The sequence below is a fragment of the Astatotilapia calliptera genome, chromosome 5 (genome assembly GCF_900246225.1).
Source record: "Astatotilapia calliptera chromosome 5, fAstCal1.2, whole genome shotgun sequence".
Lineage (NCBI taxonomy): Eukaryota > Metazoa > Chordata > Actinopteri > Cichliformes > Cichlidae > Astatotilapia > Astatotilapia calliptera.
In genome coordinates, this window is record NC_039306.1 from 32,810,147 (window position 1) to 32,827,602 (window position 17,456).

General features: G+C 42.4%; 1 protein-coding gene across 4 annotated transcripts in view; it reads left to right on the forward strand.

Moving 5' to 3' along the window:
- phactr3b (phosphatase and actin regulator 3b) overlaps positions 1–17,456 on the forward strand; it is a 60,465-nt gene that overhangs the window by 17,573 nt on the left and 25,436 nt on the right. Inside the window, exons 1-7 of one of the 4 annotated variants that reach the window (XM_026168974.1) lie at positions 4,830–5,073; positions 11,675–11,833; positions 11,965–12,039; positions 12,179–12,319; positions 13,256–13,486; positions 13,560–13,767; positions 16,366–16,556. In XM_026168974.1, the coding sequence (XP_026024759.1) occupies positions 11,680–11,833; positions 11,965–12,039; positions 12,179–12,319; positions 13,256–13,486; positions 13,560–13,767; positions 16,366–16,556 (1,000 nt within the window). In that variant the 5' untranslated portion in view covers positions 4,830–5,073; positions 11,675–11,679. Of the gene's footprint in view, positions 1–4,829; positions 5,074–6,493; positions 6,794–7,905; positions 7,968–11,674; positions 11,834–11,964; positions 12,040–12,178; positions 12,320–13,255; positions 13,487–13,559; positions 13,768–16,365; positions 16,557–17,456 lie in introns of those variants that run through there. The other 3 variants (XM_026168973.1, XM_026168972.1, XM_026168971.1) reach the window with 3 other exon arrangements.

The following is a 17,456-nucleotide window of genomic DNA, read 5'->3' on the forward strand; positions in this document are numbered from 1 at the left end:
AGATTTAAAGGGGGCCAGGGCAGAAGTGGAGTAGCAGCAGCAGAGGCCTTTAGGAGCACTTACCTTTTAAATGTGGCTGCACTGCCACGGTGCAAAGCCTGCTTTGGAGTGAAATGCCACAGAGTCAGTCTCCTACGGCCTGTGGAGCTGCTTCCAGCCTGGCATGGTTTGCCTCGTGAATCGCTGCCTTAATGTAGAGTTTGTAAGCAGTTCATGTATCATTTGTGTCTTTGTGAGCACATATTTGAATGATACGCAGCTTTAAAAAAAATAATTAAAAAAAGTGTAGTTAAATGTGTAGTTTAAATAGAAATGAGAAATCTGAATACGAATATCAGACTAATTTGATTATTCAACATTACTTTTCGTTAACCCTCATGTGCCTTCTGATTCGGTTACTTTGTGGCTTATCTCTGATGCTCAGAAGCTCTCACTCCAAAGAGAATGTGACCATGCTGCTGCTGAGGCTTGCAATCAATTTTAAAGTGCTTTGGTGCAAATTGCTCCACAAATGGACAGTCCATAACTGCAGGTTTGAGCATTTATACTGCTGATGTACAGCACGTTTCTCCATCTCCCTCATCCCCCCTGTGACTGCACCACAGTTAAATTCACTCTACAGATACACACAAACATAAAAAAGTGCATACATCTACACGTCGCTGCCAGTGATCATTTACAGTCATCAACAGTAAAAATGCAAAAGTGCCCTAATGATGTGACATCTTATGTTATGCAGTTTTACATCATCTGCAGCAGCAGATTGATCGTGCAAAGGAACGTCAACACGTGTTGGTGCTATGTCTTTATCATGTCAGTGTCATTGCAGAGCTGAGCATAAATTTAACTGAACAGTAAAATGACACCATTAAATAAATGCAGAATTATTAGAAATATTTGCTCCTCCTGTTTGTGAACAGACAACTGACACAGGCTCACTTTGGCACTGAGGGAAAGTTTAAATATCATAAACGAGTTAAAATTGACACTGAACTTTACAATGGAGCAGTTTGCATACATGCGACTCGTGCTTGTCTCACTCTTATTGCAAATTGTGTTACCTAATTAGCAAATTCATCTTCGTGATATCCCAGTGTGAAACTTCCTTCAAGACCTGTGGTTTGAAATGAATGAACAAAGTAATTATAGCTGTTTTTCCTTTGGGCATCTCCAGTTCAGGGCCCATGGTACAGATATTTTAAGGCGGATATTAACTCTCTTGTCTATTCCTAGATGGGTAGACCCACTGCTGACCTTGTAGTCACACAATTTAAATTGCTTAATTTAGTTTATCTGAAGTGATTCATTAAAAATCATTACAGTTGAAATCAGAAACACAGCAGCCGTGTTTAGCCCCCTTTCCTTTCACCAGAATTAATTCAACTGTGTTGATATTGGATTTAATGTTGCTTTAACTGCCAGTGATAGCTGCTCTGCAGCCGTGTTACTAGCAGTTTGTTGAAACCTCTGGGAGGTGCACAGCGATTACAGCAGAGGTATCGCTCATAACTATGATTTGGGAAAGAGGGCTGGTGTTTATGAATCCTGGAGAAGCAGACATACAAATGACTTTGTTTCCACTGAAGGGCGGTTACGATCAGGCTTTCTATCATCATAAAACAGGAAGTTTATGCATATGCCCATGCAAAGTAGGTTTTAATGTGCTCTATGTTGCCTGTTTGAGCCTCTACTACAAAGTACACACTGCATTTCTTTGCATTCTCTTCTTTGTGTAGGTCTGACTTCCCCTTTTCATTTTTTTTTTTTTCATTTTTTTTTTTTTTCCCGCCTGTCCCATTTGGTTCTTTAGCCATCAGAATTGTTGTCTGAAGACCAACAAGGATACCCAATGGATTTACTTTGCCAAATGGATTATCGTGGCATTGCCGTATTGGTCCATTTGGTCGATCTTTGTTTTTATTATTTATTATATTTTATTTTCAGATGTTACAGACGGGACAGACATGAGTGAGAGATAGGAAAGGGAGAAAGAAAGAGGAAGGAAAGGAAAAACAGAAGGGGAGAGGGACAGTGAGAAAGGGGGGGGAGAAAAAAAATCTCCTGGATCACCTGTTGAGAGAAGAATAGAAAACAAGCAAAAAAAGACAAAAAAAAAGAAAAGAAACAAAGCAACATACTAAACACAACACCATCGCATTAATCTAGCTAAGTGTAAACAGCAGTAAATACTAAATATTCAATGTTGTTGTGCAGCACGCAGGACAGATGTGCTTCGGAGTAGCAGCCAAGAAAGGTGTAATTTGGGTCTACGAGCAGTGAACACCCGTGTGCATACCTGTGTGGATCAGCGCGCTTGTATTCCAAAGGTTTCTCCATGTAACGATCTGCTAGGGAGTGTGGGGGGGCCACAGCCCCGTCCTCCAGGGTGTGAAGCAGGTATGGAGGAGATCAAAACTCCAGACATCCAGAGGCCCCCAGAACACAAGAAACCATGGAAGACCAACAGAGGGGCAGCCGCGCCACTGTTCCAGTAAGAGCTGAGGAGAGTCCCAGATGAGGGTTCACTCAGCAGCCGTGGAGCAGAAGCCAGGGGGAGTTGCAGTGACGCGCCCGTGAGCTCCGCCGGCCGCCAGCTGTGCCTGAGTGACCGAGCCCCAGGCCAAGAGGCCGGGGGCACCCCACCCCCGAAGGGGCCCGAGCGAGCCCCAGGCTCCAGGCCCCGATAAGCGGCCGCCAAGGAGTGAGCTGGTGTGTACCTGGGCGCCCACCCCCAGACACAAAGAACCACCAACGCACCGACACCTGAGGGAGTCCGCCACCGGCAGGGGAAGTGGTGGTGGGGGGAGATAGGCCTGTTTGAGCCTCTACTACAAAGTACACACTGCATTTCTTTGCATTCTCTTCTTTGTGTAGGTCTGACTTCCCCTTTTCAACTAAAGTACTAACACAACCCTGACAGATGTGCAATTCTGACAAATAATAGTACTTTATACAACATATAGAGCCTATTAAATTAAAATGAACTATTGGTAATTCTATCAAAAATATGACTCTGATTATGTCATCACCTCACACGGCTGCATGGGCCCTGAATATAATAACAAGCTGTAGACTCCAAAAATACAAAGCATTAGTGCGACGTCTTGCAGTATAATCAACAATATATAACTGCACACAAGATGTACAGTAATATATTAAAGTCCTTCTAGAGGAAATTCTGTCACCTGACACCCATCTTGAAAAATACCTACATGCACTTAAGTGGTTATGTTGAAGCATATCTTCATGAAACTGAGATAAAGACAACATATAGAATCATAAGTCAAATCTGATGACTTTCCCTTAAAACAAGATTATAAGAAATCTTTCTGCACCACAGATTTAAATTCAGTGTTCTCCCAGTGCTGTGTTTCTCTTTATGTCTCTGGCTTTAAAATTGGACAGTTTGTATCTATAAATGTACAAAGGTGCAATTTCCTATTAAAATGTCCCCGTGCACGATATCAGAGCCCACACTGACACTCCACAGTGGGAAGCAGCCATCACTGAAACTATTAATGACACGTCGTGACTTTTTCCAGCTGTGACAACAAGCGATTTGTTTAATATGAATGCTAAAAATTGTCTTTAGTAATAATAATAATAATAATAATCTTTAGCTGTAACTACTGAAGCAGTGCCTTTAATATTTCTACATGTGCGCTTACATAATGGGGTATAGTCTTGTTTTTTCATCTTCAAGTTAGCCAGCTTGAGGTCATGTGTCAGTTCCTTATTAACTGGTCAAAATGTGCTCGCGCAACCTTTTGGCCATATTAAATGAAGCCTTGTAAATATTGAATGAGACGCTATTCGGTGAGTACCCTACATCCTTGTTTATATTCTTCGCTGACTGCTAGTGTGTCCCTAAGGAGATATCCAGCCACGGACTTTCATCATCTCTGATGTAACTCGGCTCTTCCTGCTGTTAATGTATGAGGGGCCCTCTGAAGGATCGATGAGAAATCACAAAAGACTTTATTTACACATAAGTGATGTTGTTTGATAAATTATTAAATCATCTGTGTTTCAAGCAGACTTTACGGAAGTCGAGGAAACGTATCTTTAAGAATAGATCTAACAAGAAAGGTTGCCTATTTAAAAATATGCACAGGAAAAATTGAAAGTGGTAACCCTGTGTTCTTGCAGTGGCAGCTGTACTGTCTGAACAAGAGGCTTGCAGTTACTAGTGTGGACATATTTATCTCTTTATCACCAGTCATTTTTCCTGTGGTATAAATATCTGTCCTCAAGTAGGTGCCTGATCTTTTTATATTTACTTGCTATTGTCTGTTTGACTAAAGGACAAACTTGTGAACCGGTGATTTTCTTTCCTCTAGCCCAAACACCAGGCTGACTTTGAGGGCTTTGAGTGACGTCACTTAACTTTTTCGACACATGTTCACATTAGGTTGAACTTTGGTGACTTCTTGACTCTTTGTCTAGCATCATTGTGGCCATTTAACAAATTGTGTAATTTATGACCATTAAGCATTAAAGCACCTCTTTAAACTTAACTGAGCACTTAAACATTTGGTGATGGGAATTTTTACTATTTTTATACATCATATAGACTTTGTGGTTAATGAAACTGAGATATTAGCTTTCATGATAATCATAATGGTTAGCTGAAACAAAGCACCAACCTCAAGAGCTGAAAAATCAAACAAATATGAAAGTGATTTTAAAAGATTGCAGTTCCTCAAATGGCCCCTTGAGGCTGCTTCCAATGGTGAGTCAGTCCACGAAAACGCGCCCATTTTAATTCTTTTATCAAGCATTTTTGCAGCATTGTACAAGATAGTTTGGGTGTCTGTGGTTACTTAAACATAAGTGTCCCCTTATAATGATAAACAAGTTTTAAAAGGGGGAAAAAACTCATTTACATGGATACTGGTGAGGTTCAAAGTTAGGGGTGTGGTTGTTTGGCTTGACAGGTTGGTTTACCCAGACAGCTGTTGCCCATTACGGTCTGCTAGGCCTCAATTATTACACCTCACCTCTTTTTGGAGTATTTTAATGGGTTTAAGAGTATTGCTTGCTCTTTGGTTCCAAGAACACCCCGTCTAAGAGGTTTGTGCTTCATTTTTGGTGAATTAAATTCTAAAATGTTATCAGTCTGTTAATTAGCAGAGGTGTATTCTTTGGATCCCTACATGAAAGATAGGAGTAGCTACTGTGACATCCCATTTTGAAGCCTTGAAATGAGTGTTTCCAGTCTTTGTTTTGAAACAGTAAAGGTTTAAGGCAGGGGTGTCCTGCAGGTTTTAGATGTGTCCTTGATCCAACGCAGCTGATTTAAATGGTTAAATTACCACCTCAACATGTCTTGAAGTTCTCCAGAGACCTGGTAATGAACTAATCATTTTATTCAGGTGTGTTGACCCAGGGTGAGATCTAAAATCTGCAGGACACCGGCCCTCGAGGCCTGGAGTTAGACACCCCTGGTTTAAGGCATTTCCATTGGCTTCTTTTTATTGTGAGAAAGACTCAGAAGTTCATGTTAGTGTCTAAGTTGTGGATGCAGCTTGCTCAGCACTTCAGCTTCTGGTCTACTAAAAAAGACACTAAGCTGCTCTGCTGCTATAGAGTCCAACACCAATAAGTGATGTCATGGTGGCTTTGTCCATCTTTTATATGCAGTCTTTATATGTGGTCTTTATCTACAGGGGTGATCGTGGCTCAAGAGTTGTGAGTTCGCCTTGTAATCGTAAGGTTGCTGGTTTGAGCCCGGCTTGGACAGTCTCGGTTGTTGTGCCCTTGGGCAAGACACTTCACCTGTTGCCTACTGGTGGTGGTCAGAGGGCCCAGTGGTGCCAGTGTCCGGCAGCCTCGCCTCTGTCAGTGCGCCCCAGGGTGGCTGTGGCTACAATGTAGCTGCCATCACCAGTGTGTGAATGGGTGGATGACTGGATATGTAAAGCGCTTTGGGGTCCTTAGGGACTAGTAAAGCGCTATATAAATACAGGCCATTTACCATTTACAGTCCGTTTTCAATTCATTTTTAAATCCCCAAGAGCAAATTTAAACCCATACAATTTAATCCCATTCATTTAAAGCAAGTGTAATCTAGGTGTTTTTAACATTATATCCTCCTGAGAGCCAGCCTATTCCTTTATGTCCTCTCTAATGGACATTTGTTTTTGGTCTATATCTTTTGACTTATTTGAGCTAGTCCAAATGACCTTAATAGAGAACATCCTGGACTTTCCATTGATATCTCATGTATTTGGGCGGGTTATTAAAGGCTATTTTAGGATACAAAAAAAAACATGTACAAAAAGCATTAAAATCCCTTTACATTAATTATTATATATAGTAATGCATATATGACGTATATTATACATTAAACCCTGTTAATGTTAAACCTGTAGTCGCGGCTAAGCAGCTGTTAGCAGCGTGTATGTTTGCTACTGTACTACATGCACAGTACAGTGTGTCAGAGTGTATTGGTGTATTTGCCCTCCTCCTCCCGGCGGAGGGGCGGGGTCCATATGATTGCACATCAACACTCACGGCTAGCTGCAGACGCAACTCGGTCGCTCACACTTTCTCCACTTTCAGCTCACTCCCGGCGTTCCCGTCGCTGTTTAAACAACGTTTCCGCAACTTTTAGGAAGAGGAAATTTGAAAATAAAGTATTTTTTAAATTATTATCATTGTGTGGTAATTCAAGAAAGAAAAAGAAGAGGAAGAGAAACCATCAGTCTCTGGTTCAGCCGCTCCGCTCTTTGGGAAGATATGATGTGAGCACCGAAGCTGCAGGAGGACTGGATAACCGCGCATCCTTTAAGTAAGTGCTTCACGCCTCACCGGCACGGATTTATGGCTCGTGGAGATTAATAACCCCTAACATAGTGCTGCTCTTTTACCTTTTTTTGCGCGGGGGTCATACGCTGCTTGGATATCATTTTCCTCTGATAATCTTATTGTGACCCGTAGCGTTCAGCAGCTAGCCTGTACCTAATATTGTTGTTCTTTCACTGCTATGACTCTACAGATGAACGACTCTTTGGGGACTTTAGGTGTAACATTACTGGAAACGACCTCTCCCTGCTGACTGACTGTTTTTATGTTATCTGCAGCACTAAACTCATGACAGATCATTTGTAGTGTAAGTGATGAGGCTGTTGTAACATTTCCAGGAGCTCTGTGTTTCCCATCCTCAGCAGCCTCATTATGTGCACAGCTTTTCTCTAGGTTACTGTGCACACACTACAGAATCTGACTTTCACCACTTGTTTTTTTTCCCCTTTGCTCCAAAACCCTCCACCAAACAAGTGTCCTGCATTTACAGAAAGCCATGCTGACGCCCTTACCACTTCAATAAATATTTTAGCATTAGTTGTACAAATGAAACATGCAGCATCTCCCTGACTTACATTATGCACACTTGCACGCTGAGACGCGATTGGCTGCAGCTCAGCGTCTCTCCGTGTGGCAACAAGCCTTCCCCATCCACCCAGCAACTCCCTATTCCTCATGCTGTGGTGAGTCTCTCTGCCTCTGAGGGCCCTTTCTGCAGCATCCGACGTGGTAACCATGGCAACGGAGCCTGACCCTGGGCATGCTTACTACAGGCTTGACCTGGATTTCTCTCTACATGCCAGGCAGGGGCGCATGACTTGGGCAACTGACCCGCTTCTCACATTGATTGGCTGTCGAGCAGTGAGATCAGAGGCGACGATACGCTGCTTGTTCAACGAATCAATGAACTCACTTGTGATTGGCTTTGTGTCACTGGGTGTCTGAGTAATGTGTTTGTAATGTTAACACATTTGGTAATGCTGTTCTGGGAGACGAGACGGGTGCTTTGCCAGTTTTTCTAGGATGAAGACTGGCTTTTCTTTTCTTTTCTTTTTTTTTTTTTTTTTGAATTAATCTAATGTGCCAGTAGGTTTAATCGTTTTGGATTGTGCACTAATGCTTGGGGGAAAAAAGACATCTGAAGATGATTTCTAATCCGTGTAAGTTAAGATGATCTCTGGCTTCTTGTTGCTTGGTTTTGGAGGATTTGAGCTTAATAATGAATTATTTTTAATTACATATTTAAAAATTTTCTAAAATTAATTTTTGTTTAGCACTTTTGCGTCACATGCCTGGTTTCATATCCACCACCTGGCTGGTTTCTGTGTGGAGTTTGCACGTTCTTCCTGTGTTTGCGTGGGTTCTCTCTGGGTACTCCGGCTTCCTCCCAGAGTACAGAGACATGCAGTTAGTGGGGTTAGGTTAATGGGTGATTCTAAATGCTAAATTCCCCTTGCTGCAAATTTTGAGTGTAAATGCTTGTTTGTCTCTCTGTGTAAACCCTGTGACAGGGGCAGCCTGTCACCCCGGCAACCCTGAATTGGATAAGTGGAAGAGAGAGAAATTAATTTATTACGAAATTCTGTCCTTATTTTTTTACTTTTAACTATTTACTTCTCTTCATTCCAGGGAAACAAAGCAATCTTTGTCAAAAATGACTGTGTTAAAGGTACTTTTTGTAAAAAACTTCTATAAACTACAGTTAAAACTTTGACCACAAGGTGGCAGTGTTTTAAATGAAAATGTTAGTGTAGTTGCCTGCTGCGCCAGAATTAAATGCACAGTACTGTGCAAAAGTCGTGAGCCACCCCTCATTTGATCATATTTTGGTAGGAAATGGGACATAGGTGCATTGATTTATTAAAATATGCAAATACAAAAAATAAGAAAAAAACTGAGTTTATTCATTTCTAACAAGCTTGAAAGTCAATATTTGGTACGAGCACCTTTATTCTTCAACACAGCTTGAAGTCTCTTGTGCATCTTTCTTATCCTTTCTTCAAGTTGTCTTAAGGAACAGTTCTCCAGGCTTCTTGAAGGACATTAAACGCTCTTCTTTGGACACGATCTCACGCTGCTTCAGTAATGTTGAGCGAACCATGACTGAGCTTCCACCATGTTTTAGAGACAGGAGGCACTCACAGTTGTACCCCTCTCCTCATTTCCATAGTGGTTATTGATTTAACCACAATTTTCAAATTTGGATTCATCACTTCATGAGACCTGTTGTCACTAACTTTCAGGTCTTGTGTAATTTGGCACACCTCGGTTTCATCCCATGAACTTGGTGCCTTTTTTCTACTTGAACGATTCACGATTCACAGTGTTAAGTAGCAAGGACTGGACTGAAAATGAGTGAAGAATCAGCCAATTTCTAAAGAACTTTAGCAACATTGTTCCGTTGGATGTGGAAGATATGTTCCTGATATGCACCTGTTTGGCAGATACACTTTTTCCTGCTTTTTAAATTGAGTTTTTTTTACTATTTATTCCCTCTTTGTTCCAGGGAAACACAGAATTCCTGATAAGCAAAGTGACCACACAGTGTTTAATATCTAGCTAGCACAAAACTGCAGATAAATATCGGCTACATATAACTGTATTAAAATGTCAGTGTGTTTGCTCACGCTGATGTCACTGGGACCGGCTGCAGATATTCAGTCGATATTTCTGCACATCCTTAGTTTCAAATATCAGCTGATTTTTGACCTTTTTTGTGTTACATTTGCTTGCCTTGCCTCCACACAGACACACACCCGCCCACCTGTGGAATTTCCCTGTATAAATAGCGGCACATTCAATATCTTCCTCTTACTGTGTAATTCGAGTGTATATGTAATTCATTTCTGGAGGGATAAGTGAGCAGATGTTGTGGATTTAGTCGCCTTTGACAGAAAATGGAAGTGTTCATAGATCCGTCGCTGCGCAGCCCACGGCTCAGCTGTAAGATCCCCGAGGTGTCAGCTTGTTGTCGGAGCCAGACTGTGTAGGAGTGCCTATTTCTGTCCTCTCTCTCTCTGTGTCTCTCTGCCACTCGGTGCATCATGACTGAAGTCAGCACGGTCAGCCTCTTTGCTTCTCTGCCTGTCAATGTGAACCCTCGTATGCAGCTTAGCGTGCAGACTTAAGAGCACTCGAAGGAGTCAGAGTACCTGCTAAGAGGGAGAGCCATTGATTGAGTTTGTCTGTGGCAAGAGATCAAAGCTTCAGTGCAAAATTAGTCTATATGCAAAATGTGAATCTGCAGCTGTTTAGATTGTTGCTCTGAAGCAGTGAAATATTTTTAATTTTTGCTTTGCAGATGTAAAGATTTCCTTGCCCTGCTTGCCCTCAGTGAAGACTAGAAGCCACTAATACAAGTGATTAGTCATCACGCAGCGATGATATTATATTGGTCATTTTTAAAAAGTAATATAATATAATAACTCTGATATTCCTCATTAATTGTGAGTGGTGTTAATTCAAAGTGGACATATTTAGGAACCGCAGGAACAGAGAAACCACATCGGCTCATAAGGATTCCTTCCAAACACAAGTTTGTCCAGGATTTACAGTCCTGTGATTTTTCTCCAGGCTTTCTGAAGCTCTTTCAAAGTTTTTCTCTTTATCACTCATTTTCAATCCAGCCCTCGTAACTGTCCAATATCAGAGGATTTTCTTTTTGTTTGTTGAGCCACTTAACTCTGGTGGGCAGTTAATACAAATAAATAATAAATAAATGAAAATACTGACAATAAATTAGTTTAAAGGAAAAAAACCCTCTGGTCTTACTTTTCTTGACAGAGTACATAATTGCAAACTTGAGCATCTTCACTGATAACTTTAGCATATTGGATAAAATAAAAATGACAAAGCTGAACTTTGGGGAGATCATCTGCAGCTGAAGGTAATGTTATTGCAATACTCAGCTTATTGCGATTTTTAACATTTTGCAATAACATCGTATCGTGGGTGAAATTCTGTGATAATATCGTATACCACTGGTAGACATACATCTTTATAGTGTGTTATGAAGGTTTCTTGTTTTTAACAGTGTCAGCTTGAGCTCTGGGAAATCTTGGTCAGCATCTAAACTATTTTAAACTATTTTCTGGTCTTTTATTGAGGGGAAAAGGGAAATAATATGCAGTGTTTCCTCGCAGTCTTGCATTAATGGAGTAATTATTCAACCACTGACAGAACATGAATTGTAAAAACTTGAATCACCTCTTTTCAAAAGCAGGCCTTCCAACACGCGCTCATCAGTATCCAAAAATAAAAACAAACGCCGGACTAAAAGAGACAACGAAAATAAACAGTGGGGGCTCGGAGGCGGGCAGGAGGTTCTAAAGGGCTGTCAGTAGCTGCATGCAGGATTTGTACGACTCTGTCACTAATGCACGATGTTTCGCACGCTGATGTTTACTTCACTGAGAGAAGAGTGCAGGCTGAAATGGTGTAAAATCAGTGTGGAGTCAGGCTGCAGATGTCTGCTCTGATGACCTAAGGAGAGGCATTCGAGCTGAAGCTGATTTTATTTATTCCCTGCGTGTGTTTCAAGACGTCGTTTAAAAGCCTTCCATTGTGTGCGTGTTTTGGGGCCGGCGAGGTCTGGCTGCCGTCGAACCATGTGAGTCACACGGCAACAATGCGATTCTCTGTCCTCTCCCCTCAGCACCGCTTCTCCTCAGAAATGAGGCTGGAATCAATAAGGTGTTTGCAGCCAGTGACCCACATTTACTGCTCTCAGATGATGAGAGGTTATCAGTAAACGAGGGATTCAAGAAATTCCTCCAGTCCTCACCGTGCTCGTGACGGATGTCGTGAACGCCTGGGTGGATTTTGTTTTCTCAGCCCGTGTTAAAGGCAGCTGTGTTCTGTATTGCAGATGTGATGGACCAGCAGAGGGCTCTGCATTCAGGTTGCCTGGTCTCAGGGGTCCGTACGCCTCCCGTTCGCCGCAACAGCAAGCTGGCCAGTCTGGGACGCATCTTCAAGCCCTGGAAGTGGAGGAAAAAGAAAAACGAGAAGCTGAAGCCCACAGGAGGTGAGTGTGACGCCGTGCACTTCCACGGGTGGCGTTAAACGCTGAAAGCCATAACATGCAAATAGTCCCACGCGCTCTCATTTCCTTATGCAGTCTGAGGACCGGTTTGATTAATGTTTGTGTTCGTGTAGCGGTGGAGAAGAAGGCAGCTGTACGGCAGAAGAGAGATGACCTCGTCAGGAGGAACCCCGGGGAGACCGAGACAGGTGCAGAACCACAGATGAACACACGTTAGCGCACTAGCACACATATGACTCCAGGCTTTGCACGGTTCACTTGCTCAGCCGCATGAGGCCTAAACTGCCACGCAGACTCATTCCTGTCGCCTCTGTGTGCTATGTGCAGAGTCAGATCTTGCTTGTGGGGGTAACAGTGAGGACCTGGACACCCCCCCTCACTCTGACGGTGAGGACAGAGACGAGGAGCCGGTGGCACCGCTGGCCAACACTAATGAAGACCTGGGCAGTGATTTAGAAAGCTCAACAGGTACAGCGATGTAGGCTCAGGCTTTGTGTTCACCTTGTTGCTAGCACTATTTTCTTTTTATACATATCCTGTAACTGCCTCACAAAAATGCTGCTTTATTGCATCAGTTGTGCAAAACTGCTAAACATATTTGTCACATCTCTAAGAAACTTTAGGAAAACTGTTTTTAGCATCTTTTAGCTCATTGTTTTGATTTTATAGCTCATCTGTTTTTTACTGGATAGTCTCACATATGTAAATTCATCACAGCAAACAACAGACCCACACCACGCTGGGGGACACAGGGAAGCATTTATCGTGTAAAGATGGGAATTTCCCAAAACAGTTGGTTTATAACAAATATAAAAAATACAGGAGAGTAAATAAAGGTCACGACTTGACCAAAAGTATGGCTCTTAGCGCTTAGCTAATACTGGCCCCGCCAGTATCTCAGCCAGCTATATTTGCCATTATTTTGGTATATATATTAAAATTAAATAGAAATTCAAAAGAAAGGAAGAGATGAAAAACATTTCAAATATGTTATAAAAGTTTCTGCAACTTCCTTGTTGACATGTGTTCACAAAACAAAGAAAACAACCACCTGATGCGAGTCAGAGTATAAACAAATAATCCATGACTTGTTGTAACAGTGCAACAATTATTTTAAGGGCTCATAAATAACAACACACAACAAATGTCAGAAATCTGTTTGTGTTTCACGTGTCTGAAAGAAAATGTAAAAACATCCGCCAATGTTTAAATCGCCAAATATGGATACAGACTCTTCCTTACTTTAGTTTCTATTTTCATCACCTGATTTAAAATAAGTGATATTGATTATAAAATGGGTTTTCCGAGTGCAGTTGCGCTATGTCTCTGATTGTCCACTAGGTGGAGCCAAAGGCTTCAGAAACTCACTAAACCTTTCGGCTTACCTTCGCTGTGTGCTTTCAGTACAAGATGTGACTGAAGTGGCAAAGACAGCAGGTGATCAGAGTCAGAGTGAAGATGGAGAAGATGAAAGCACCTCAATCAGTGACCCCAGCGAAGAGCAGATGCAGGGCAAAGCCGAGGGTATCGAGGGGAAGCAGGAGGCGGCGGCGACCAAGCCTCAGAGACGAGCCAGCACCCCTCCTCCACCCAGCCTGCCTGTCAAACTGCTCACCAGGCTGGGCAGCTTAGAAGGTGCGTCCAGCAGGACTCACACTGATGTAAAACCAGCGTTCGGTATCTGACTCGATGTGTTTCGCTTCTCCAGGTGCTCCTCCAGTGCCGGTGAAGAAGTCCCCTGCCACCTTACCCAGGAACTTCACTCTGCCCAAAGACCCTCATGGCTCTCTGTTGAGAGGCAGGATCTCCACACCCACCGGGTCCCCTCACCTCGGGGCGCTGCACCCACAGCTGCCCCCCAGCTGCATCATTGAGGAGCTGCACCGCGCCCTGGCTACCAAACACAGACAGGACAGGTCAGGCTTGATGTGCAGCATTTCCACCACGTCTCTGTTTGTGTAGTTGCCAAAGAATACAAACAGCGTTTTGGTCAGTGAATGGATTTGCATTAGTCCTGTTAGACAGAAACTCCCACGACAAAAATGTAACCAATGTGGAGCCAAAAAAAAGACCACAGGCGTCGTGTAAAAAGAGGAAGTATTTCTAAATATATTTCATGTATGGATTTTAAAGACCTGTTTTAAATGATGACCCCTTCAGAACAGAATCCAACTTATAATCAGCTTAATCTCACCAGCAACATATTGGGACAGTTTCTTTTTAACAAGGAGCAGCCATGTCTGACCCCCTCTGACCTTCAGGGGCAGCTGTGCTGTGTGAGGATATGCTTCACGCTCGTCCTTCAGGACATAGTGGAAGGGTTGGAGTCATATGTGAGCGTTACTCACAGACTGGAGCTGCAGGCCAGCAGGCTGTTGATTAGATTTAAAGAAGCAGCCTTCTGTTTGAGTTTGCCTCCCGTTAATGCTGACCCAGACAGTGTGTGCACGTGGACAAAGATGCTAATCTTCAAGTGCTAAAAATGAATGAAATGAGGATAAAATATGAACTTTTTTTGTATTCTAGTGCAGAAACCAACAAAATGTGAACAAGTGTTTAAAAAAAATGAATGAATGGACTAGAGATGGCACGATACCACTTTTTTATGTCCGATACCGATACCGATATCATAAATTTGGATATCTGCCGATACCGATATGAATCCGATATAGTGTTTTTTTAATCAACAAAACTGTTTTTTAAATATCTTGCTGCATTTTGTATAAGTTCATACTCAAGTTTAAAACAACAACTACACTAAAGCTATTCTGTTATACCTGTATGCAAAAAAAAATATTTCATAGTTCAGCAATACTGATCAATCTAATAAACTTAAACCTACACCATCCTCCCTATTCTGGTATTTTAAAGAGTACTTAGCATAAATATTAAGCAACCTAACTAATAGGGTTCCAACTCCCAGCAACAACAAAAATAAATAAATAAAAAATAGGGAACCACCCCTCACGCTCCACCTCATGATGCTTAATCGACGTAATCAACCTTAATTTGATGCAGTGTGAAAAAAAATGCACAGAAATCAATTATTTTTCAAGAAATATTAAATAGATTCAACATCTTTCTTCAACAAAATTGCAGACTGTACAGATGGTACCTTCCCAAAGGAAAAAGTACTATAGCTTACTAGGGTATATATATATATATTAGACTTAATAGTTACTATATACAGTAATGTACTTCTATTCATTTTGCATCAAATTAAAACTTTGGCTGTCAGATAATTATTTATTAAAAGCTCGACATTTTAAATGAGAATAAGAAAGAAAAGTATGTCTTTGTGCCCCTTTTCCCTGTTAATGCCCTATCGGCCCCCCTGGCTAAACTTTGCTAGATCCGCCCCTGCACAGTTACCAGCGTCAGCTACGTAGAAAAAGATCCTGGAGTAGAAAGTAATATTAAATAAATTCTAACAACAGCTTATCGAGCTTAAACGTGCTGCTGTTGTTCAGCCGCTGGTTTCCTCTTTCTGGTGCAAAGTGGGCCAAAAGCAAACTAGAGACACGGACTCGCGACAGAAAAGCCGATCAGCTGATCATTAAGCAGTTTCATGATCGAAGTAGCAGCAAGAAGAAGCAGTCGTTTGTTAAGCTTAACGCAGGAATGCTTTACAAACATTCAGAGATGGACTTACACACTTGCTTTACTTCTCTCGGGATAACTTTGTCGGAGATGAAATGCTGGGTTGCTAGCGAAGCTCCACATGCTATCCAGACCACCGACAGGTCCCGCATGCCACAGCCGCTCTATCACGTGATGCATACTGCTCCAACGTGCTAACGTTCTGAGGTGAGTTACGGCGTGTTGCAAGTTTTGTGAGGTGCTTTCGTGATATTTAATGGATCGGATTACATTTTTTATTTTTCTCCGATATCCGATCCAGTCATTTAGGTCAGTATCGGACCGATACCGATACGTAATATCGGATCGGTCCATCTCTAGAATGGACGATTGATTGTGTTTAGTTTTCTCTAGATTTGCTTTGATGTTGGAGCTTGAACAAGGACGTGCAAGTAAATGCTTCACAGACCTATAGTATTATTGGTATTTTGAGTGTTGTTGTTGTTTTTTTTTTTTTAGATCTGTAAACCTGTTAGTGAAGCAGAAAACAACAGAGAGGGATTCCCGGTGTATTCAAAGCTTTTCATCTCTTATTTTGCCTTTGGAACCCAAACTGAAGCTTTATGCAGTTTAACGACTGTTTAGTGCTGTTTTATAGTTTACAGTCAGCTCATGAAGATAAATCAGTCTGTTGTTCCAGTGTCTTGGTCACAGGATTGTTACATTGTGATGCTTTAGTTGTGCGATTTCTGCCTGGGCTGCAGACACAACCTGAACTCTTTAATCACTTCAGTGACTGCTGCTCGACCACGTTCGGTGGTAAACTAACATTTCAGCTGCTCTCTGAAAGATGAGCCGTGCAGCATCTCAGTCGCTCAAACACAACAATCCACCACAGCTGTAACTGACAGACATTTCGTGACATGTGACCTCAGTTTTCAGATGAAGGAGGCGCGCTCGTCTCCGAAACGCCGTCCGGAGGGCCGCCTGTCTCGCACGTCCAGCACAGAGAAGGACCCGGCCGGAGAGTCCGAGAGCAAGAAGGAGTCTGACGAGAACAAGGAGAACTGGCGTCTGGATGAATACTTGAGCGACCAGGACAGCTGGAACGAGTCTGTGATCTCCGGTATGTGTGCCGACAGCCGACTTGTGGTATGATGTTTGCTTTACTGTTATCGCCCACGTTCTGTACAGAGCCCAAATCTGGGCACCCTGTCAGTGGATAATGAAGCTGCATAATCTGTGGTGATGTTTGTTTATACTCGCAGCCTGACGGGGAGATTTACATGGATGATGAATGGCATACTTGCTGGTGTTAAGTTTCAGAGCCTGTCAACATCTGCTCTGGTGGCCTAATTCTTAGCTGTTCATTTGGGTCAGTGGTGCTCGGACTCCTGCCGTTAGCATGTCTGCGACTCTGGGGGAAAAAATGTTAAAAGGGTGAACTGTGGAGCTCACTGGAGACTTAAATAGCACTGCCACAAAGGTTTACTCTTACCCAGAAAGGGTTAGTCGCAGAGATCGTGATGCTAATGTGTGGTGAAGGAGATGCTAACAGGATGAAAGCAGGAAAAAAAACAATGAATCAAAGGGAGTCACAGCTCAGATTTAAGAATGGTAGCAGTGCATCTTTGCACAAATCAGATATTTTTGGATACTATGAATGCCTTTAATGGCCTCTTTTGTCAAGCAGAAACATGTGGTGTTAAAACTTAGAGCCCAAAAACGGCAGTTCTTTCAGTGGACGAGCGAGGCTCGGTAATAATTTGAATATTTTTGATGCCTAAAGTTGGGTTTAGTTGACACTCCTCCACATCAAAAGGAGCCAGTTGAGGCCCAGGATGCCTTCTGGGCATCTTGGCTGGCTTGGGAACATCTTGGTGTCCCCTCAGAAGTGTTGGAGGAGGTGGTCAGGGGAGAGGGGAGGTCCGCTGCCCTTGCGACCTGGAATGGCAGAAAATATGCGGATGCTGGGATGGGCATTTGCTTTTACCAATGATTCCAGACACAAACTCTGCCTCATGAA